At 45.7% G+C, this 23,576-nt stretch overlaps 1 protein-coding gene across 2 annotated transcripts in view; it reads right to left on the reverse strand.

Annotated features, from left to right (window-relative positions):
* The window catches only part of LIMK2 (LIM domain kinase 2), a 355,925-nt gene that overhangs the window by 177,429 nt on the left and 154,920 nt on the right, over window positions 1-23,576 (reverse strand). For both annotated transcript variants that reach the window (XM_085635885.1, XM_085635886.1), the window contains 2 exons: window positions 13,427-13,536; window positions 6,882-7,070 (listed from right to left, as the gene is read on the reverse strand). In XM_085635885.1, the coding sequence (XP_085492011.1) occupies window positions 6,882-7,070; window positions 13,427-13,536 (299 nt within the window). The remainder of the gene's footprint in view (window positions 1-6,881; window positions 7,071-13,426; window positions 13,537-23,576) is intronic.

A 23,576-nucleotide genomic window follows, 5' to 3' on the forward strand; every position in this document is an offset into this window, starting at 1 on the left:
CTTGATTCATACGGTCGGACTGGGTGCCAGAGCGGAGCACGTTGCTGCCTTACCCATCCCCCCTCTATTCCCTAAGCATGCATCGGCGCAGAGGACTCGACCCAGAGGTGCTCGTGGAGGTAGCGGGTCCCCACTGCAACGAATCCGCCCACGGCACCCTCCTCAATGGGCCTCTCCCCCTAACTTTTAGCAGTACGACCCCAAGGGCCAGATGGCCTGCTACTGTTTGTTACTGTTGACTGTGGCTTGGCAGTGGGGGAGCACGCTGTGTCACCTCTGGCAAGAATAAGTTCCAATAGTGTGGCGGGCCCTGGCATCCAGAGGGGTCACCACTATCTCAAACACTGTTTGAGGGTGAGGTCGGTCGCTACTGTCTTTAGGTGGAGGGCTGGGAGCCATCACCTGTTGTAACTCGGCAGCTGCACCGACACCCTAAGCGCTGCTGGGACGCTTGTGAAGTGACGACGCTACAGAGAGGTTTACTGCCAGAGGGCCCAAGCAGACCCACCAGACAAAGCTCGATAAATTTGCGCAATCTAAGCCAGATGGCCTGGAGGAGAGAGCAGCACCACATGGAGTAAGGTTCCCGTCTGAGGGGGGCTGGGGGGGCCCTACCCTGGCAGACATAATGGAAACTATCTAGGGGGTCCGCGGGGCACTAGAGCAGAAAATGGACACGGTGATGGCCGAAGTAACCCTCATGCATGCCGACCTGTGAAATCTGGGGGAGAGGGTCAAGGCGACCGAAGTGTCAGTGTTGACGCTCCAACAGTCCACGAAAATGCTGTAAACTACCGTCAAAAGGCTTCAGGTGCAAACTTAGGACCTGGAAGCGAAGCTTGAGGACTATGAAGGGAGCGCCCGCAGAAACAACTTGCACATTCTCGGGGTTCCCGAGAATGCAGAGGATCAGGCTCCCGACCTCTTCGTTGAAGACCTGATCCAAAAACATCTACAGCCCGCTCCTTGTCACATACTTCTCAGTTGAACACCCTCACAGCCTAGGCCTGGTGCTTCCCCACGTCCCATCCTGGCGAGAATTTTCAATTCCCAGGACAGAGATATTATCCTCCAAACAGCATGCATCCTCACACCCCCACTCAAGTTTGAAAACTCAACCATCGTGTTCTTTTCGAATTTCAAGCATTAGGTGCAAAACATGCGTAGGTCCTTTCTGGAGGTGAAACATGTGCTCCGAGACAAAAATTTGAAGTATGCAATGCTTTTTCCATCTAAGCTGCGTGTTGGCGGAGGGAAAATCCTGGTTTTTTTATGACCTCGGAGGAACCCTGGGACTGGTTGGACGGCTGGAGAAATCCAACTGCCCAGAAAAACAATTATTCGCGGTGCCCTCAAGGTCACGACCGTCGTCAAGAAAGCTACAAACGGGAGGAGGGTGTTTGACTTATGATAATGATTATTTTACACCGTTTGCTGGTTAGCCCTCCCGAACTTGTAAAGACCAGTAAAGGTTGTGAGTGTGCGCACTGATGGTTCGTCCTGGTAAGAGTGGGGTAACCACACTATGTTGTACAATGGACAGGTGGGTGCACCGTCAAGTATACATAGTTAATAGATTCTGGCTGGACATCGCTACACCATATTGTACAGTTTTATGGGTCATTAAGGGAGGGGGGGGGGGCTTTAATAAGGTTTTCTCATTCCAAGTATAGTCGTGGACCGATAGCTTGTTAAATGTTGTATTATGGGCTTTCATGGTTATGCAAATGGGGAAACTGGATCTTCTGGTCGGGGTTGTTTGGCTGTGTAGCGTTTCCCCTCACAAAGGTTACTAGTTAAGGGTCTACAGGCACTCTGCAAAATCGGGGGGTGGGCAGTTGCGAGTCCACGTTACAGGGAGGGTTTTAGCAGGGTTATTTTGGGATAGTTTTCTTTTGCAATTTGAGTTGTGGTGCAGTTTTGAATACAGCATTTTTCCTAGTGCATTGACGATTGACGTCCAGTTAGAATGTACACCAATGTACCTCATGTTGGCAATGTCTAACAATGTGGTCGCCAGACTGGTGTGGGAGGTTATGTCCCTGCTTCTCTGCTCCTGTTGGCTTGTTTTGCGGATGACCCCTTTCACCACAGCCAAATGAGCGATACAGGTACTTCGCCTCCGCTCTTGGGCCACTTTCGTGGAAGTTGAATGGCCTGGGGAACCGTATTAAACGTGGTATAGTTTTGCAATAGCGACAGGCTCCCGACGTGGTGCTCCTACAGGAGACTCGCATCCAGGGGTCATCTTATTGTGCACTCAATAGATGGGGATATACGCTGGTGGCCCATTCGGGCTACGGAAGGGGGTCTCCAAGAGTAGGCATTCTCATGCGCATCTCTTTCCCTTTCCAGGTCCTTGCCGTCGCTCACGACCCATTGGGTAGATTTGTCATGGTGTCGGGCCTGTGGGAGGGTAAATCCCTCAATATAACCTCACTGTATGTGCCCCCAGACTGCACTCCACGACACTGGCTGCGCTTGGTTCCCCCATATTGAATCTGCCTGAGGGTGACCTACTTCTGGGGGGGGGGATTGCAATGCAGCCCTAGATGGGGACCTGGATAGGCAGCCACCTAGACGGGGCGAAGTGACAGGGAAAATGTTGCTGGATTTCATCGGGGCAATGGGTCTGATAGACGCCTGGAGTGTGAATCAACCTGCGACTAGACAGTACACTTTCCTTTCCGGAGTGCATGGCAGTATGTCCCGAATCGACTACATTTTCTGTAAAGCCACTCAGCTCCCCAGGTTCAGAGAGGTTTCCTTTCTTCTCAGGGGCATTTCCGATCATCCCATGTTGGTAGCATTTTATGGCAGCGGCCCCTCCCACACACGCCACAAAATGGTCTTTAACTCTTGGTACCTTAAGGTGCTGGCAATTAGAGAGAAGCATACCGAAACGACCACCCAATATTTTCTTGAAAACAAGGAGTCGGTGGATTCCAACATCGTATTATGGGAGGCATACAATACTGTGGTGAGAGAAAGCGGGGTGGCAGCAATAGTGGGTCATAGGACAGAGAAGAGGAAGCACTTACAGACTATTGAGGGTGAGATTGCTCTCATTGAACGAGACCGCGTGGCGTCTGACTCTCTAGACACCAAACACAAACTGCTCATAAAACAACAGAGTACAGAGATACCGCTGAAGACGCAGCGAGGGCTCAGCACCAGGCCACCCAGCATTGTATATACGATGTGGGTGACAAGGTGAGCAAATGGTTAGCCTGGCTAGATAAAAGGGACACTGCCAATAGATGGGTGGCCGAGATTGTAGGCCAGGACGGGATGAGAATACATGATAGAGCGGGGATTGCGGAGGTGTTCGCTGATCACTTCGACAGGTTTATGCCTCCACGCAGGCTTCCACCCATGCAGAGGCAAAGGAACTTTTGGATACCATAGGACACCCTGTTCTTGACTCAAGAAGTGGAGGAATTGGACTCCGTACTGACCACTGAGGAGGTGTCCAAGGCGATTGGCGCCCTACAATCTGGAAAAGACATGGGCCCCAGTGGCCTTCATATTGAACTCTATAAGACGAACTCCACCACTATTGCCCCATACCTCATACGAATGTACGAGGAAAGCGTGAACAAGGGGATTCTGCCAGCAAAACAGAGGCTGGCCAACATAGTGGTTACTCACAAAATGGGTGAACCTACCGAGCACTGTGACTCAAACAGGCCAATTTGGACCCTTAAGTTAAAATTCTAGCTTAAATCCTCGCACGTCACCTCTCACTGCATCTCCACAAACTGATCCACCCAGACCAGTCCAAATTTATGCCAGCCAGAAACACTGCTCTGAACCTCCGATGCCTCCACGGGGTTCTGGGTAGGGCGGCCACAATTCGGGAGGATACTGTGATTATGTCCTTGGACGCCAAGATGGCGTTCAACATGATCAAATGGCCTTTTTTACTTGCCACCCTTTAAAGATATGGGTTCGAGAAGAGGTTCTTATCCTGGGTGCGCCTCCTTTATTCGGAACCGATGACCCGCATTACAGTTAATGGGGGTCGTTCGGAAACATTCATACTGCAGAAGAGTACGAGGCAGGGATATCCCCTTTCTCCTTTGCTCTTTGCGTTGGCCCTAGAGCCCCTGGCAGTCTGGATCAGAGGGGACCCCCTCATTAAGGGCCTGAAGTGGTCAGTGGATTGGGTGGATAAAATCTCCCTCTACACTGATGATATTCTGCTCTATTTGGCCAGACCGTACGTTTCCATCCACCGTGCACTCCATATATTCGCTCTTTTTCTAAAATACTCTGGTTACACCATTAACTGGGATAAGTCTGTTGTGTACGTTCTGAGAGGGGCCCACCCAACCCTACCTAGGGAGTGCAGGGCGAAAATAGTCACAGAGGGATTTATATATTTGGGAATCTATGCCACAACCTACCCTGAGATTTTTTTATGAACATAATTTGGCTCCTCCGCTAAGCCAATTTCAGGCTGATGTTCGACACTGGAAAACCCTGCCCCTTACCCTATTTGGGCAGAGCTGCTCTCTATAAAATGATGGCACTCCCCCGCTTTATCTATGCCCTACAGAACACACCTTATTTGGTCCCAGCGCAATACTTCGTTACTATTGAAGCAGAGGTACGGTCCTTGCTCTGGAATAATGGTGCCCCTAGAAAAGCCTTGACTAAACTCACGAAAAGCTGGTATGATGAGGGTATATTGCTCTACCCACAGTCAAAGGCTATTATTGGGCCTCCCAGTTGGCCGTCATTAACCAGTGGGTGCATTGGCCTGGGACGGACCCCACCTATAAGATGGATAGGCAGAACATGCTCACTGGCAATTACCCCAGGGTAATCTATGGTGGAAGGAACCAGGCTCCGAAATACACCAGGACTTCTACCACAGTTGCTATATGGCACGCTGTGACAACCGCATTGGGATGGAAGGGTAGAATTACACAAGTTAATCCTTTGCTGGACACATACCAACTGGGATTGCTGTTGAAGCATCCTTGTATCGACAAGTGGGACACGATTGGTCTCTCCAGGGTTGGTGATCTGTGGGCGAGGTGGTCAACTTCAGCGATCTCCAGAGAGATTATCAGTTGCAGGGCGGGGAAACTTTGACATCTCCAAGCCCGGAACGCGCTACAAAAGGCGATACCCAAGGGTACGGAACTAACTGCTTCCTCGCCCCTGAAGGACAGATTTCTGGACGACTATCTCCAAGAAAAAGCAATTTCCCTGACATATCGCAAAATACTTAATACACCGGACGCACTAGGGTAAGTTCGTGCACGATGGGTGGAGGATGTTGGGGACCTTGATGACAAAGAATGGCAGGAAGCACTGGCCGCCCCCCGTGAGGTGGGGATACGTTCGCGATTTAATCTCATCCAACTAAAACTCCTACACAGGGCATACTACACTAGTTCTGCACTTGTAAAAATAGGTGCCCTGAACTCTGATACCTGCCCTAGGGGATGTGGCCAATTTGGTACGTACCTGCATTAATGGTGGGATTGCCCGATTCTTCAAGCATACTGGGGCAGGGTTACATCGGCACTGTCCTCTACATGTCACAAAACCATTGCAGTTTCGCCCCGCTTGTGCCTCCTTAATATCTGGAAAGCAACTGATCAGTCTAGAGCCGAGTGGGTTTGGGTCACCCTCAGCTGTATGGCTGCGAAACGCAACATAGCAAGGACTTGGAAGGGCTTACTTAAACCCAAGTTTTGTGACTGGGAGTCTGATATGGACTGGTGTACGCAGGCAGAAAGGGTGGCATATGAAAGTAGAGGATGCCCACAAAAATGGCCAAGAATTTGGGGGGCATGGAACGTGTCTAGAGGGATGATTTGCACACCTTTTGCCGATACCTCCCCACACTTGGCAGACCATGTGAGGGAATAATGTCTATATTTTTACAATTGTACATGGCACGAGCTCCAAGTATTGATCTACTGTACCAGCATGTCGGATGCTGTTTCACTGTACCAAATTTGTATGAAAATTTGGAATCACACTGCACTCTGTTCCTCTGTTTTTCCTTCCCCGTTTGTTTTTTCAATAAAAAAATTTGTTTAAAAAAAAAAAGTTTTTCCAGACCCTCCTGGACATATTTTGCACTGTTTAAGGGTATGGGTACAAAGGCTCCCACACACAGACTGTAAAGCAGTCCAAGCGTGACCTCCACTAATGTTTTGACAAATGATTGGAAAAGGCCACTGAAGCAGCCTCAGGTCAGGCAGAGTGGGCGCAGACAACAGAAAAATGGCCGTCCTATGCAATGTATTGAAATCATTGCCATCAACAGCTGCTCTACAAAATGCAAACCTGGCTTTAAGCGAGGGCTGCATACACAAAGGTTGTGGAAATTTCCTTAGAAAAGAAAGCATGCAGGCAGGTTAGAAAACATTTTGTATGTGGAATGTCGTAATGAAAATTGTTCAACAACTAGGGAACAAATGTAGGATCAGTCATATGCACAACCATGTCCAGATGGTTCTGAGGTTCTCCAAGCGTGAATCTCATTAATGGGCCTAGTGGAAGTAATAGTGTCAGGAAAATAAGTTTACCCGGAGACAACCTTTATGTTGCAAGAGGCCATGGACTTGAAGAATTTGTGCGGTCGTCAGGCCATAAGCAGGTACAAATGCCTACTCCAAAGCAAGATGTATCACAGGAAGAAATGAGTGCAGGTTGGTCAGATGCTGCTTCATGAACTACAAACACAATTGAGAAGGGTCCCCCTAGCCTGATTCTATAAGTGCCAAATCACTACAAGACATGCCTTACTGGTGTCTACCCAAATGCCATAGTTACTTAAGCTCCACCAGAACTACATGCATCCACAACACACTAACCATTTAGGACAGAGATCGCAGCAGTAGAACAATACTCACTCTTTCACCTGAACTCCAGTGCCGTTACTGGATGAGGCTCCTTCCACAGATACAGAAAAGCCTCTATTGCCATTGGTCGCTGCAGGGATGGAGACCAGAGTAAGTGTGTACGGAAGCTGCTCATGCGGTGGGTTAGTGGACAGACGTTCAAACGTTGGTCCAAGAACTAACAGATTGTGGCATTTCCCACTGTGAAGACAAAAGAAAAAACTCTTGGAGCTCAACCTTTGAGCATAACATCACAGTCAATTCATAAGGGATTTGCATGTCCACACAGCCCCGACCGTACAAGTTCCCCCTCAACCAAGAAGCATATCTGCTAAAGTATTAAAATGCCGTTTTAGGAGTTCTCCAATATGCATTGTAAGAAAATTTTACCTACCTGCAATACTGGTTTTCCAACATAAAAACATTCTTTGAACGACTTGCAATCTAAAATGGCTCTTGGCGTAAAGCAGAAGATCCAAGAACGCTTTTTCAGCATCTTTGCTTGTTTTACTCTCTGGTGCCACTGACCTATTTATAAGTTCCTATTTCAAATCCCCTTGTGTAAAAGGAACAAGGATAAACCAGGAATGCTCCACAGAGATGAAGGTAGTAGAGCTCAGAATAGCCCCATGCAAGTAACTTCTGCTTCAAAAAAGTACCACACATTTGTATTCTTCAGCACACAATCTTTTGTAAAAAGTGCCATGTTTTACAAACTACAGGAAGAAACTATAAAGAAAGGTTGAGGTGGACTATAATAGATGAACCAGTCATTTTAATGTTTTGGGTGCTTTCCTGGTCCATTCTTGCAGAACGGTTATTGCTGTTCGGAGGAGTGACCTTTTCGAAGTGAACATTCTAAACTGTATCCTGTTGCCAGACACATCTCTCCTATTGACAGATACGTCATTTACAAACAAATGAGTCTGGATTTCCATAAGCTTTTTTGGCTGTTCAAGTCACATTTACTGGTCATACTAGGCTGGTTTGGCTCATTTATGTATGAGGACTCCTCCAGCACCACCAGGCTTTGAGTCCCGGTGCCTCTTGGCATCAGTGTGATAAGTTCTGCCATACTATTATACTATCTGGTAACAAACCGCATGTCCTCTTACTGGTGTGGCAGCATCTCTTTACTGTCACATATGCTGTGCCAACACTAGTTTTCTTGCTTTTCTTCTTGGCCTGGACTCTTGAAGCATCAGGCCAGGATTCAGATGTTGTAATGCGTATAGTTTGCTTTCTTCTCTCCAATTTCCAAGGAGAAATGGATAGCTACAGCAGACTGCTCCATGTTCTGCAAGCAAAGTTAATTCAGTGTGGACACCTTAATCACCACTGTTTGCCCACTGGTTTTTGCTGTCTTGGGAATCCTCAATTCTCAATGGCGGATGCAGTCAGCTGCAGAATACGAGATTGCTCAGACAGTCATGAAGGTACATCCTTCCTCCAATTCAGCTGGCAGTTCCACATGGGACAATATTTAATATAGGAACTACAAAGCCATGGTTATCTATATTTCTTATCCGCTGCTTTACATTGTTTTTACCAACATGTTTCTAGTAAAGTGGGTTGTAATCTAAAGGCAAGGTCAGCATCTGTGGCTGTATTTACCTCCAGGTAACATCAGATTTTAAAGCTATATACCAACCAGAAATGCTGACTAATGTTGTTTAAAACCAAAGAACAGCTGATCCAATCTTCCTTATCAATTTTGCTTTTGGCCCTGTGTAGAAAATGGATGAAACCAAGTAGATTAGCCTACCATGGTCTAGTCAAGTCAACAATGACTAACAGCAGACCAGCATGTCTCAGGGTCTTTCTCTGGGATGTTGCAGCAAATGCTTTATGTGTCAGTGTAACAGTATTTTTTGAAGATTCTAAGACTGTTCTACATACGGATTACTGGAGTGAAAACACATCATAACTTTTCCAGAGCTGAAATAAACAACTGTTTACAGAGTCCTCTGTAAAGGGAGCACATTTTATTTGGTGGGACTCCATTCCAAACATTCCATCAAGCGATGTTGATCGTACTGGCAAGAATGGGCAGAGCGTGGGTATCCTGTGCCTCATCTCAGAAACCAGCTCGTTCCCTAATCCCTGGATAGCTCAGTCATGCAAACAGGATTAACTTTAAAAAAGGCTGCTCTGGTGAAAAATAAAATGACCTCTCTGTCACACAGACGTATTATTTATTCTGCCTAAAGTAATGTGCTTCTGTTGCACAGCATCAAATACATATTCTTGTTTCAAAATCAAGCTCTTGCTCCTACAGTTCAATGTGTTGGTTACAGGAAAGAGGCAGAGGGTATCTGGTATTTTAAGGTGTTGTCCACTATACCAAAGTCCATAGTGCTCGACTGTACACATCACTCCGTAGTTTTGCTCTAAAGCAAAATGGAAATTGACCCCTCTCAAACCTATTAACCCTTTCGCTGCGGCGGGAATTCCGCCGCAGCGCTGGGGAAGGGGGGGGCAGCACGGTGCTCATGACGGAACCACTCCGTCATGAGCCGCGGTTGAGCTGTGCTCATGACGGAGGGGTTCCGTCATGACTCCGCCCACTGCGCTAATCGCCCGCACAGGCGGGGAATTAGCGCCGCGTGGGCGGCGCGGCCGCCAAAGGCCGCAGCATGACGGAACCACTCCGTCATGAGCACACGGCGACCGTGGCTCATGACGGAGTGGTTCCGTCATGAGTGGGGAAGGGGTTAAGACAAAGATAACTGGAGGTGCAGTGTGCCCCGAAGATACCCGGGAGCTAGTGCAACTATACTTGCAGTATTATTGACAGCTACGCCCAGAAGTAGACAAATGAAACACTGGCTGGCTAGTCACTGTCCCAAACATTGCCTACGGTGACAGAAATAAGCTCTCAGTTATGGGAAGACCTGTCTGGAGTATCAATCGAGAAGACCAGTAGGGCCTTCTAGCGTGCAGACTTCCTTCCAGGAAGAGCTTATTTCAACTTTATAAAAACACACCAGCCTGTCATGGATGAAGTGACAAAGAAGGGCCTAAACCTCCAGTTAGTGGGTTTTTTACAGTAATGTTTAGCAAATGAGAAGGATTAAGTGCAAGCTTGCTTTAAGAAATAAGTCAGGGGCTGGAGAAGCGGAAAACTGCAGTCAGACAGAGCAGCAGTGCATGGTGCTGTGAAGACATATCAGTGTTCTTGCTACTTTCGGTACTGCATGTATGACAGTCATTATGTACATGTCTCATGAGAGGTTGCAATTGGTCAAAGTACCTTAAGATATTTTAAACAAGCTCTTAGACCCAAGGACGTCCCATTAATTATCCCTGAACTAATGTTTATTTCCGGTTATTGGGCATCCTATGAAACTGCACCAAGAAATAGTAACATATTCCACTCTGATCCAATCAGCCCCTATTTTTTTATTGGAACTTTCACATCTCATCAGACCCCATTTGCTTTTTATAACAGCTCTCCGATCCCAAAAGCACCTGTTAATTTTTATTAGGACTCTCAGAACCTACAGCCCAAAGCTTCTGTCAAATCTCACCTACCAAGCCTTGCATCTCAATAAAAGGGCTTCTCAGACCTTAACTACCATTTGAATAGGACTTCCAGATTCCATCAGCCGCCAAAAACCCATTTATTTGATAGATGGAGAGGGAGAGAGATAGAGAGAGGGGGAGGGGGAGGGCGAGAGCGAGGTTGAGAGACGAGGGGGAGGAGACGAGGGGGAGGAGAGGAGGGGGAGGAGAGGAGGGGGAAGAGAGGAGGGGGAAGAGAGGAGGGGGAAGAGAGGAGGGGGAAGAGAGGAGGGGGAAGAGAGGAGGGGGAAGAGAGGAGGGGGAAGAGAGGAGGGGGAAGAGAGGAGGGGGAAGAGAGGAGGGGGAAGAGAGGAGGGGGAAGAGAGGAGGGGGAAGAGAGGAGGGGGAAGAGAGGAGGGGGAAGAGAGGAGGGGGAAGAGAGGAGGGGGAAGAGAGGAGGGGGAAGAGAGGAGGGGGAAGAGAGGAGGGGGAAGAGAGGAGGGGGAAGAGAGGAGGGGGAAGAGAGGAGGGGGAAGAGAGGAGGGGGAAGAGAGGAGGGGGAAGAGAGAGGAGGGGGAAGAGAGAGGAGGGGAAGAGAGAGGAGGGGAAAAGAGAGGAGGGGAAGAGAGGAGGGGAAGAGGGGGGGGGAAGAGGGGGGGGGGAAGAGGGGGGGGGAAGAGGGGATGGGGTAGGGAGAGGGAGAGAGAATGTACTTCTTGGTCTCGGAGTGCAGCGTTATGAGCAGTAGTGATCAAATGTGCATCATGTTGTACATTGGGAGATGAAGTGTCCAGTGCGATAGGGAGTGGTGCACAAATGTGCATTGTGTTGTACATTGGGAAGTATTACGAAGCTTTTACTATTGGCTTTGACATGCCCTCATGTCATCTTGAATTCTGACTGTCTTGCTTGAGCTTTCTGCGCGCACAGGCAGGCCCACAGATTACTGAAGTTATTTAGGTTATTCACGCTAAAGGTTGCTTTGTTTTCGGAGATTGTTGAATGTACCACTGGAGACTTTCGTAGGCTTTGCCAAGATAAAGGCTGGAACACAATAGAATGCAGAAGGAACGCAAGAACTCCTTTGCCCTTGGAATGCTTGCATGGAAAGTGGGCTATTCCAGTAAATGTCCTTGGTGCAGAGGGTAGGCCTCTCGGAACCTTCTATTGTGTTTTGAGATTATAAAGCTGAGGTTTGCTGACATGGAAACCCGGGGTTTGAGCCTCAACGATGGATGCATCTTCAGTGCAAGAATCTGGTTGCGGAGTCTTCTGACCCCGGCTGTGAATCCCCCAGTCTGGAGTGGGCCATGATTATGTTTGCACCAGGTGATGTGTTTTATTTTTGATTGTTGCCATTGTAATGCATAATTGTCTGTGTGCACATTCAGTGTCCAGTGTCTATAATAGTCATTGTGATGTGTGAGTGTCTGTGTGCACCTTCAGTTTCCAGTGGCTATAATCATCTGAGGTGTTGTGTTTTGAGTATTGACTTTGTGATGTGTGAGGGTCTGTGTGCACACCCAAGTTAATCATTTGATGTATTTAGTGTATATAGCTTTCTGAATTCTTGCAGGATGCCCAGTATTATCTACTTGTGTTTCATTCCATATTATTATTTTTATTTTTTTTATTTTATTTTTTAGAGTTTTATATAGTGCGAACTAGACCCGAGAAAAGGGGTATCGGAGCGCTTTACACAAGCACCAGTTTCGTTACAGAAGAACATTCATTTTTTTTTTTTTGTTAAGCACGGGGAGATTAAGTGATTTGCCCAGAATCACAAGATTTTTTAGTGTCGAGACTCGAACCGGGTTCCACAGCTTCGATGTCGACCGCTCCAGCCATAAGGCTACATCCTCTCCCCATGTATTTAACAGTTGCATTTGCCAAGTATGTTACTATTGCTTGTGTGTGTATGTATATATATATATATATACACATATATATATATATACACACACACACACACACACATATATATACATATATACACACACACACACACATATATATATATATATACACATTTGAATGTTGTTCATTTGACATTTGGCAAAGCCTTTCCGTTAGAGAGCATTGCATAAATAAAACCCCAAGCCTATTCTGAAAACAGTCTTTGATGTGCTTCATTTTATAAAGCGAAATCACTTTCCAGGTGGTGTTGCTTTTATTGCTTCGTCATGTTTGAGCCTCCCTGTTGGGAGAGTGGTATTCTCTATTTGGGAGTGCGCAGCAATACAACCGGCACTGACAGAGGTTTCTATTCCATGTCAACCCTGACCAAGAGAAAACAAAGGGGGCCATAGAGAGCCCCCAGTGCTTCATGCGCTTGTGGACAACTTTTTTAAAGGCACTGCAGCCTTTGAAAGAGGCACCACCCTGGGATCGCCACGCCACCCGCCAGACTACTTTAAAGTCGTAATTGGGTAGGCAGCGGCGAGTCTCGGTGGTGCAGGGGTGGGGCAGTGGCATACCACCCGCCCCAGCACTGCCGAAAATCATAATCAGGCCCCTAATGTGGTTCTGCGAAAATTACTATCTCCATGCATCTCAAACTGTAAATACATGCAACCTAATACAAATGTGTAATAGAATTTGATAATGTGAACATAAGTAACGCAAATATGTAAAGCAACCTGATTGTGAGCTGAATGGTATAATTCTACATGCACCATCATAACACCTGCAAAACCATGTTTACGTTTATCCAATCTGGTCTCAACCAAAACAGATACACAAGTGGTCTATCCAAAGCACCTCATATCAGATGCTACTACTACGTAAATATCTTCACTGTAAAATAGTCTCCTGTTCTTGCAGGTTGGTCTGGGCTCCACCAAATATTATCTGTTATCTTGCTGTGTCGTTCACTCACCAATGTTTTTTATTCATCATTAGCACATAGTGTTTTTTTCTCACATCGGGCTACACAAGCAGGAGCAGAGTTACAGCACTACCTTGTTAAATTCACGTGCTTAAAAAGTAGTGTTGAAATCAGCATTAGTGCAGGACCGTCAAATACAGAATGCTACTGCAGGTTTCAGTCTTACCAGTAGAGTGTAGAGCGTTTTACTAGAGCGTACGTCTCACCATCTTCTATGATTACCTTACAGCTCATACAAGCAAAGCACTCAGGGTGATACTTGTAGTCTCCAGCAACCTGTGAAGACAGAAGATGAGAATGAGTAGAGTGGGGTGGGGTGACGGATCAGGAGTTGGCACAGATGTTACTGGCTTAAAGTTGCCAGTGATTAACTACAATACTAGCTGCAAAGTCTTTCTCCTGCCACATATTTTGATACCCTCCCGCTTCGCATCCTTTCTGGCTGTCATGAACAAAAACTAAGATCTAGAGTGTGACATTCATCTAACGGCTTCACCGCTACCCGCACTTGTGCCCCTGAAGAAATCCAGATATTGTTCAATAGCATGTGCATTGAAGGAGGACAAAATACCTCAAAAGGAGTGTAGGAAATCTGCCTTTTCTGCGTGCTCAACCCGTATTTCTAACCTTTGGCGGAACCCTATTTATTTGGTGGCTTTAGAACTCTGTGCACAGTGCTGAAGTGCCTCGGCACCCTCTTTCAACATGGTGAAATTGCCATAAACCTAATTGGCATATTTAACTTATCAATAAGTCCCCACTGTATCATCCACTACAGTGACAGTGCAAACATGACTGCATGCCTGCATTTGTAGCTTGGCCTTTTATATTTTTATAAGTCAACCTTATGTAGGCCTTTTGGCCCATAAGGCAAGGTGCATGGTATTTAACAAAGTAGGACATACAGAAATTGATTGTTAAAAGTCCTTGCAGTGATAAAAGCCACAAAGCTATTCAGCACTTTAGCAAGGTTGACTGTGCCATGGTTACATTAAGTAATAATAATTTAGTTTGGAAACCTCAAGAAAGATATTTAGCTATTTTTAATAGTTATTAAAAATCTGATTCAATGGTGAAGTCGGATTGTTGATAAATATTAAGCAAAAGTTACTTTTAGAAAGTTAGTTTTTCCTTGCCTAAAGTAACTTGAGGCTCATTTGCATATTGCTCTCCTACTTCTGCCAGACATAAATTAGCATAGGTGTGAAATGCCTCCCTGGAGCAAACGCTAGGCGAACATGAATGAGCAAAAATGGCCTCTCTGAACCTGACAAAAAGTATGCTCAAAACCTTGTCCTGCATATTCTGACACTACAGTGCCAAATCCTGCTAGACAGGTCTGTTGGGGTTTTACATATAACATTTGGGGGGCACCTCAGCGGGTGAAAACAGGATGCCAAAACAATTCTTGAGTATCCACTGTCTGGTTGCTGGAAAACCCTGCTTTGAGCTACCTATCTTCTGTCTTAGTTCACGGGGGTAGCAAGGTTGCTTCAAATTAGATTTTGGTGTTAGATGGGGGCAAACACTAGGAGTACTTCACTCCTCACAGTCCTTAGTATCCAAGTTTAGTGTGGCCATCTTTCACCATCACATAAAAGCACAAAGTGGGTAGGGTTGGCCCTTTTACCCCACTGATTAGGGCTTGCCTAGGAGTCATTCCCACTCACTAGCTACTGCCTGCCATAAATGTGGTATCTCCAGACACTCACTGCAGAACACTTCTGGACCTGTGGAAGACACAATGCGGACTGAATCTGCTGCCTGTGACAGGAGAGGACTGAATCTGCTTGTTCATGTACCCAGGACAAAGTAGAGGAGACTCCGGGTCATAAGGCGGACCTACTGATAAAGCTACATGGACACAAGAAGCTACAACCAGCCTATTCCTGCAGCTGCCCAGTTGACCTGTGGCAACTGTGCCTGGACTGTCAACTGCTGTGTGGCATCTGCCGGATAGCCTCTAAGTCTCCAAGTGCCTCCACCGAGGTCTTTGGGGGGGGATAAGGAGGGCTTTAGAAGTGTACTCCTGTGATGGTTTGGGACTCAAAGGACCAAAGCCATAAGGTAAAATCTTTGACTAGGACAAGCCTTGTTGGAGAATCCGATCAGGGCTGCATCGAGGTCAATCTCAAATTACACATAGGTGCTGGACTTCCATGCTTCCTTGGCACTTTATGCTTCTTGGTGCTATTAACTTGTTCCCCTTATTAGAATTTTGTTATTTTGGTGTCATTTCATTTATATTTCACTCTATTTTTCTTATTCGGTTTGGAGTCTTTGTTGTTTTGTATTTCAACCTTATTTTTTAGGTATGGCATAAATAATTTACAAATTTCCCTAAGTTAAGCCCACATGCTCTGTGCCATAGCTACTAGAGGGTGGAGCTCAGGTTAATTTAGTGACTTTGAGGGCTCTAACTGACAAAGTTTGCGATTATTCCATAACCTGGAGATGCATTCACCTTCCTGGTACCATCACTCGTATCTGGATTGTACAAGTCTAAAACTCCTTTTGAGGTATTCATGGTGGTACTGTTATCTGGATACCCTTGCAAAAACGACTTGACTAATTTCATCCATGGTCTGGTGGTACACCGCACAACACAAGGGTGTTGGCTCACCTCTTGCTAAGTTGTTGCTCTGGTCTATACTCACTAGACTAGAAATGGCTCTGCAACTCAGTTGTGAAATTAACTGTGCAGAGTTGGTTTGTGGAACATTTTAAATCAATTCAGTTTCTGATGATTTACAGTCCAAGTCAAGCGAGCATGTCCTTTGAAAGTCAACCTATACCCACATCTGAGCAAAAACACTTTCTACATGTTTGACAAGAAAGACGGTCTTGGAGGGCTTGTAGGAAAGTGGCTCTGTATATACTGCAGAGGCTAAAGTTAGATATAACCTTACTCGCTAAAGTGGTAGCTTGGTCGAGCAGTAAGGCAGTATCAGCGGACAGTGTAAAGCATTTGTTGTACACACTCAGTCAGCAAATGGTCTCACACACATGAACTGAACTCTAGGCCAATGGTTTGTATATAAAAATATATGGTTGTTTTATTTTAGAACCAACAATAGGTATCAAAATATACTTTCTCAGAATGAGATGCTTTAGTTAAATACTTTTCAGTAGGCAATAGTCTTTTGAATGCAATAGTTACAGTTTGTTGCAATTGGCAACACAATTCAAACACAATTATACATTGAGCTCAATGGGAAATTCTAAGTAAATGCAATTGATTACTTTTCTAACTCCAGGACTGGATCCTAGATTCAGTTCTGGGACAGTTCCTCAAAACAGGTGAGTAAATACGTTTTAGTTACTGTTGTGATTTTTAAGCAATATTTTGGTATATTAAAAGTTTCTAATAAAATCACCAATGTTATCCTATGGGAGGAAATTCACTTAGCAGGTAAGTGGGGTTATTGTTACTTTATCTAGCTCAGGGTAGGATCCTGGATTCAGCACTAGTGTATCACCTGTAAGCAGTTGAGAGAATGCGTTTAGGTTATACAGGCGATTTTTAACGAATATTGTAAGTTTGCAAAATCGACACTTAGAAACTCTTTCAGCAAAAATCAGGCAATGTTATCCTATGGAAGGAAATTCAAGTTGCAGGTAAGGTATGTTTTCGCTACTTTTGTAATCCAGTGCTGGGCTCCTAGGCTCAGTACTGGGACATCTATCTAAAACATGTAAGTAATTAAGTTTTCACAGTTGGTACGATTTTTATAGAATATTTGTAGTTTGCAAAAATCGACACTTTCAAGAAATTTCACAGAAAAACAGTCAAAGGTTTGCTATGGAAGAAAATTGAGTTAGCGGTAAGTATGGTTGTAATTACTTTTCAGGGTCAGTGCTGGGCACCAAGATCCAGCACTGGGATCTCTCCTAATAGCAGGTGAGTATTTTCGATTTCATTACTCGGTTGATTTTAGGTGAATATTTTAAAGTTTAGCAACTCCACACTTAGAAGAATTTTCAAGTGAAGCCAGTCAATGTTACCCTATGGAAGAAAAGTGAATTATCGGCTTTTGGGTAAGTACTCGACTGGCAGAGTTAAGGTTCTGGGCATAGACTCAGGGGTCTCCCAGGGTCAGGTAAGTATAGTTGTTACACCCTCAGCGGCACAGGGGCAGCCAGGTGCAGAGTGAGGTAGGTGCAATGTTATCCTATGGGAGGCAGGGGGCCTGTGGTTGGTGGCTGCTGGCTAGCAGGCCACGCGGCTGTGGGAGCTGGGCTCCTGGTCACTTGCTCAGGGCAAAGGGGGAAGTAGGTTAGAGTAGAAGTTGCACTGCCAGGGGCACTCGGGCGGCTGGGTGCAGGGTGCTTTTGAGCCGTCGGGCGCTCAATGGATTGCAATGGAGAAGCTCAAGAACGAACAACGGCTGCAAGCTCGGGGAAGAAGATTCTTCAGGTGTGACCACCACTTCGAGAGGTAAGTTGGGTAGTTTGAAGATAGGTAGGTACCCAGGAATTGGGCACAGGGGTCCAAAGGGCGCCGGGGTGCCTTTTGGTGTCGGGAAATCTAACCCTCTGTTGATCGAGGTTGGGGGGGATCCCTGGTTCCGAGGCTGCAGGCGTCGTCAGGAGCGTCGAGGTGGGTCCTTGGGTGCTGGATTCGGGGTCACAGTCGCCGGGGGACGTCCTCGTGGTCTTTGTCCACTCAAGCACAGGCCAGGCTTGGCGAGTGCAGAGTGTGCAGGGTTCGCGGTTCCTAGCTGATGCCAGGGGTCAGTTACTTGCTTTGAGCAGTACCACTGCTCGTGGGAGTCCCAGATGCTTAGAGTCACAAGGTAACAATAATAAGATATCTCAAGATAGAGTGGGGGTCTAAGGGATAAGATTTTAGAGACTCAAACAGTAAATAATCCCCAAATCAACATACCAAACAAAGAAACCTGTGAGTCTGAAAAAATCAAGTGACCTTGAAAGTGCTACACTACAAGTACTGCAACCAGTCTTAATGTTAACACAAAAATATCACACTGGATATGTATATGCATTAAAAGTCTATGTATGCATAAAAGATTCCCATCACCCACTAGAAGTGGCTTGCTTCATCATTTGGGAACCCAGGGACTTATCAGAGAACCATCCACTACCAGATGAACGTGGATACAGGTTCAGAGTGTGTCCCGGATGCAACTGAGTATGTTGCTTCAATGGAAGGAACCAAAACACATAATGGTGCGGGGTGATGTATGCAGTGCGAGTGATGAAAGAAGTGTTGAGGAAATATGAATTTTGTGATCAGTTATGTCCCCTATCGTAGACCCCAACGGCTCCATGTGCATGCTATAAGTACATGTATGTTCCCTCCAGTTCCAGTTATGAAGACGCAAACACATGTGCGTCCACCGTCAACATGTCCTCCTTCAGATCCGCCATGAATGGGTCAGATATTCCATTCCTAAGTATGAAAGGCCACCGACTTTATGTGGTTCACTTTCCACATTTTACAGATTCAGGCGAGTAGGCCCTGAATTCTGCCATCAAGCCTTTTCCTGCCTTCTGCCTCTGAAAGCTCCAGTCCGAGCCTGCATCTGTATCCATGAACTTTGTCCTACTCCCTGCGCGGCTAACGGTGCCTGATCCGGCCGTTGCCTGCCAAAAACTGTATTTCACCTTCAAGATTATCTGCTCCGCTCCTCATCCGATGCATTCCTGTCTAGTAGTTTAGGTAAACATTCTTCCAGCTACCGAGCAAAGGGCCAGGCCCCACTGTCCTCATGCAAGTAATTCATAGCCCCTGTTACCATGGAAGATTCCTGCCCCCTCGCATCTCATGTAGACACTTAGACGCTTGTACACGCACTAACAGTCAGTATAGAATAGATTCCGCCCGAGAGACCTTTCCTTTTGGATAATAGAGTTCTTTAAACATAAGATATTAGATATGATTTGGGATTAGGTTGACATGACCCCCCAGACTTCTGTCTCCACATGTAGAGCTAAATGTCAAGTCCCCTTCACCCTCTAGTTGTACGTCAATCACACGTCATGCGGCTGCGCGCGCATCTCTGCCAAACATTTCTGCTGACATTGCAGGATTCTCTCTTGGATCCACCCACTTGTGACATCATGTTTAATGACGTTTTTAGTTACGCCTATGTTTACGCCTTTTTTTCATTACGTATGTGTATCATTATCTGTACTATCAGTTGTTACGCCTCTTGCATCTGTCTTAATGTAATACTTTTCATATAAATATCATTACTTGTCAATAATGTATTGCCTTCCCTTCCTGAACCTTCGTGGTGATGGAATTTGAAGCCTGCAGTTCGAACTGTAATTCCTTTGTAGAGGAATAAAGCCTTTCAGAACCTCTAATACCACGGATTCTGCCTCTTATATTTACTGAGTTATTCTTACTAGACTTTACCGCATAAAAAATAGTACCGGTAATGAAATATTTACCACATAAATTGGCGCCCGAACAGGGACACTTTCTCATCTCACGCGCCGGAGGTGCGTTGCAGGCCCGGTCTCCTGCCACAGCCGGACGGACAACAACGCGTACCCGCAGGATTTCCTGTATCTCCCTCCGGCCGAGCGGGGGTGACTGAGGCTGCGATCAACACCCAGACGAGGCGGTGAGAAGTGCGAAGTGTCCCGACCAGAGCCTAGCTGAGAGAGCAAGATCCGAGGTATACAGAGGCCCACCAGGTTCCGAAGTTCCGAGTCCAGTCGAGTCGAGTCCAGTCCGGTCCAGTTTCAGTTCAGTTCCGAGGCCTTCCGTTCCGAAGCTACCCGGTGAGTACCGTTGCCGGGGAGGCATTTAGACGTGCACATAGGTTGTGCCGGTCAAGACGGGTTTGGGTACACAAATCCGGTCTGCACTGTTTCAGCAGTGTATCTGTACTGTTTAGCAGTATATCTAGTATGTCTTGCATATAAATAAGTACTATCTAGTGTCAGTATTATGTCAGTAACTAGTTTTCTATTAGTTATTATCGTTCGTTAACTGTTAAATGTTAATTGTTTTAATACGTTCTACATATTGTGGTTTGAATGATTGTTCATTATTGTGTTTATTGTATAAAGTGTGTTCAAGTAATAAGGTCTAAAAATGCCGCTCTTTTCAAAATTAAGACAGATCAAAACTAGAAAAGGGGTACTCGAAGAAGCTGTTCCCATTCCACCTAGGGACACTCCAGGGTACTTTATGTATCATAAACATGGCCTAGATGCCGTATTATTTCTTGATTTATGGGTGGACTACACCAAAGATTTACCAGAGAGTCAGAGATGGCCCGCAGCGGGGACCTGGGATGCAGATTGCATCATGAGAGTAGAAGAAGAATTATGGAAAAAGAAAGCCAGACAGTCACAGAAAGATGCCATTGAATTATGGCGTAAAGAATCATATAGGCGTACAGAAAAAGCGCTCAGACAGGATGAGAAAGGTAGGGAGAATTCGAATAAAGCCAGAGAAAATTTATTAATTGAGGAAGGTACCCGAGTAAAAACAGAGCAAGTAGACAGACAACGAAACACCCTTATGAATGGTATGTATCCTCTTCTGGCCGAAGGGTTACCTAAGGCTACCCCGGAAATACCGAAAAACTTGACACCCCCATTGCTCCCGATAAAAGCACATCCCAAAACAGCAAAAGATATTTTCCTTTCTTCCTATTTAGATGATGTAGCTCCTGAATATGCTAATGCTCCGCCACACGCACCGCCCACTGATGGTGCTCAACGCCAAGATCATCCGTCCGTATCCCCGCAACAACAAACTCCTACGCACATTCCCACAGGTCCATCTGCTTCTACCGCTTTTCCTACATCTGCAGCTTCTATCTTACATCCCACAAATCCTTTCGTGCCTAGCACCTCAGACGGTGCGACAGGAGGTACAACAGAAATCTTTGCCACGCCACCCCGAGGAAATAAATTATCCCTTAGAGATTTAGCATACGAACGTACACCCCAGCTAGCAACTTCAGACTTGTTTAAAGAGCATCTAGTGGATTGTAGATATGATCCTGTGCCCGGTAGACGGGACGGTATGCTGCTGTCATCACTACGTATACGACGAACTTCAAGATATTTAGCGACGCTACCAGGAATGGTGGCACATCTAGACAATATATACCACTTTGTCCAATCAGGGCGAGGCCCTGAAAGTATTGACGAAGCTATGGAATACCAGAAAGTGGATGTACAGAGACAACTGTTACGCTTCTTCATAAACTGTGTGATCAGAAACAGAGATAGGCCTGGGGTGGATCAGGAGGAAATGCAAGTACTTACCAAATGGGGTCAGAATATATCAGAAGGGAAACATGATAAACAGACATGTATAGTAGTTATGTGCCGAAAGATCCGCAAAGAAGTAGAACGAATACATACAGAAAGATTAGAGTCAGATCAACATGAATCAGAGGGAGAGGAGGACGAAATGCCTACAGGACAAAGAGAAACAATGGCTTATGTAGGTAAAGGAAGATCTTTTAATAAAACCAGATGTTTTAATGATCCGACACATCCGATACGTCCAGAATGTAACAGACATTTCCAAGCCCCTATGTTAAATACAAGGTCTCCTGAACACCTATTCCAAGCCGCTGATAAATTACTCCGAGACCGAAGGGGGTACCATATGCTCGATTCCATGGATGAACAAGAATTAGCCAGGTCAGCAGTACAATGGGCTGACAGTCCCAGCAAATACAGTGATGATGCACTAGCACACACGTTTCTGAATCTTGCCCCAGACGAACAGCGTTTAGCTAGTATATACATGATTCAACACCTCCTTATATTATATAAAAGCCAACACTCCGATCCTGGACCCTTACCTAACATATTGACCGAATTACTCACGAATAAATGGAGAGGGTCAGGTACTGATTTAATTAAAGAAATTCTAGAATTTCGAAACCAGTATATAGTTTTCGTATGCCCAGAACACGTTCCAGTTCCCACTATGGGAAGAAAAATGTATCACATAGATAGACAGAATCCCTTACGCGAAGTACACCCAATCAGAGGTGAAGATAATAACTTTACACGTGTGTTTGTGTACACGCCTATAACTAAAATTGAATTATTAGACATGAAGAAAGTAGTACCCAGCCATGACAAGGATCCAGCAGGTTTCCACCGTGAGATAAAAGACATGTTACTCATGGGAGAGTATACCTACCCCGACATTATGAAAATATTGAAAGTGTTAATGCCTGCCGGTGTTTACGAGAAACTCAAAGAAAAGGAATGGGAGGTGGGAGACCAAAAGATAGATTGGACAGCATTAGAAAACGAAGAAAAGGCCCGAGCTGCAGGATCAGGGCTTGGGGAAAAGACTACAGCACTACCAGGATTACTAGTGCAGGTACTGCCACGTTTATTAACTACGAAAAAGGAGGACTGGGGTGCAATCTCAGCCTGTAAACAAAAGCAAGATGAAGACACTAGTGATTTCTATTCACGATTTGAAAAATGTTTTGGTATAAATAGTGGCATAAAAGCAAGTAGCGAGTCATATCCACATCTGTTTGTGACAAAATTAGTTGAAAATTCCCTGCCGCAAGTTAAGAATAGAGTATTGAAATTTGAGAGTACCTGGCAAGGTAATACCCCGTCACAGATGTTACAGATGTTACAATATCACCACAATAGAATTAGAGAAGAACAAGAACATGAACAAAGACGTATGAAAGATACGAAAATGAAAATGCTTGTTGCCCAGTCAGTTCCAGCTGATGGTCATAAAAAGGGTGATTCCAAAGGTCCGGCGAAAGGGACATGCAACTATTGTAAACAACAAGGTCATTATATACACGATTGTCCAGTCCTGAAACATAATATTGCCACAGGTAGAACCCAGGAAAGACCACGTCCACCTAGACAGGATCAGAATCAACAACAAATCCCTCAGCATGCACAACCTAGGTCAGCTCCGCAACAACTAGCTCCGCAACAGACAGCTCCACAACAGACTGTAGCACCACCACAAGCGCAGCCTATTGCTGCAACACAAGCAACGACACAACAGATGTATCAGTATGCACAAGCTGATTATCCCGATTATCAGCGATACACATGAAATAGCCTAGAGAGGGAAGTTGGCTTACCCCTTATTGAGGTTCCTGTAGATCAAGAGGGACCTTATGTACATAGTGAACTATTAGGGGAAGACAGAAAGTTTTTACTTGATACAGGGGCAAGCAGAACAACTATACGACGCAGTGAAGTTCCAGGGGCACCCCTCTCAGGCTCACAGAATATTTCCCTTGGATTCTCAGGAAAGCCTATCATTAATGAAGTAACACAACCCCTTCCACTTACGGTTGGTCCATTGACACGTA

This window comes from Triturus cristatus, chromosome 11, assembly GCF_964204655.1.
Source record: "Triturus cristatus chromosome 11, aTriCri1.1, whole genome shotgun sequence".
In the NCBI taxonomy this organism is placed as follows: Eukaryota; Metazoa; Chordata; class Amphibia; order Caudata; family Salamandridae; genus Triturus; species Triturus cristatus.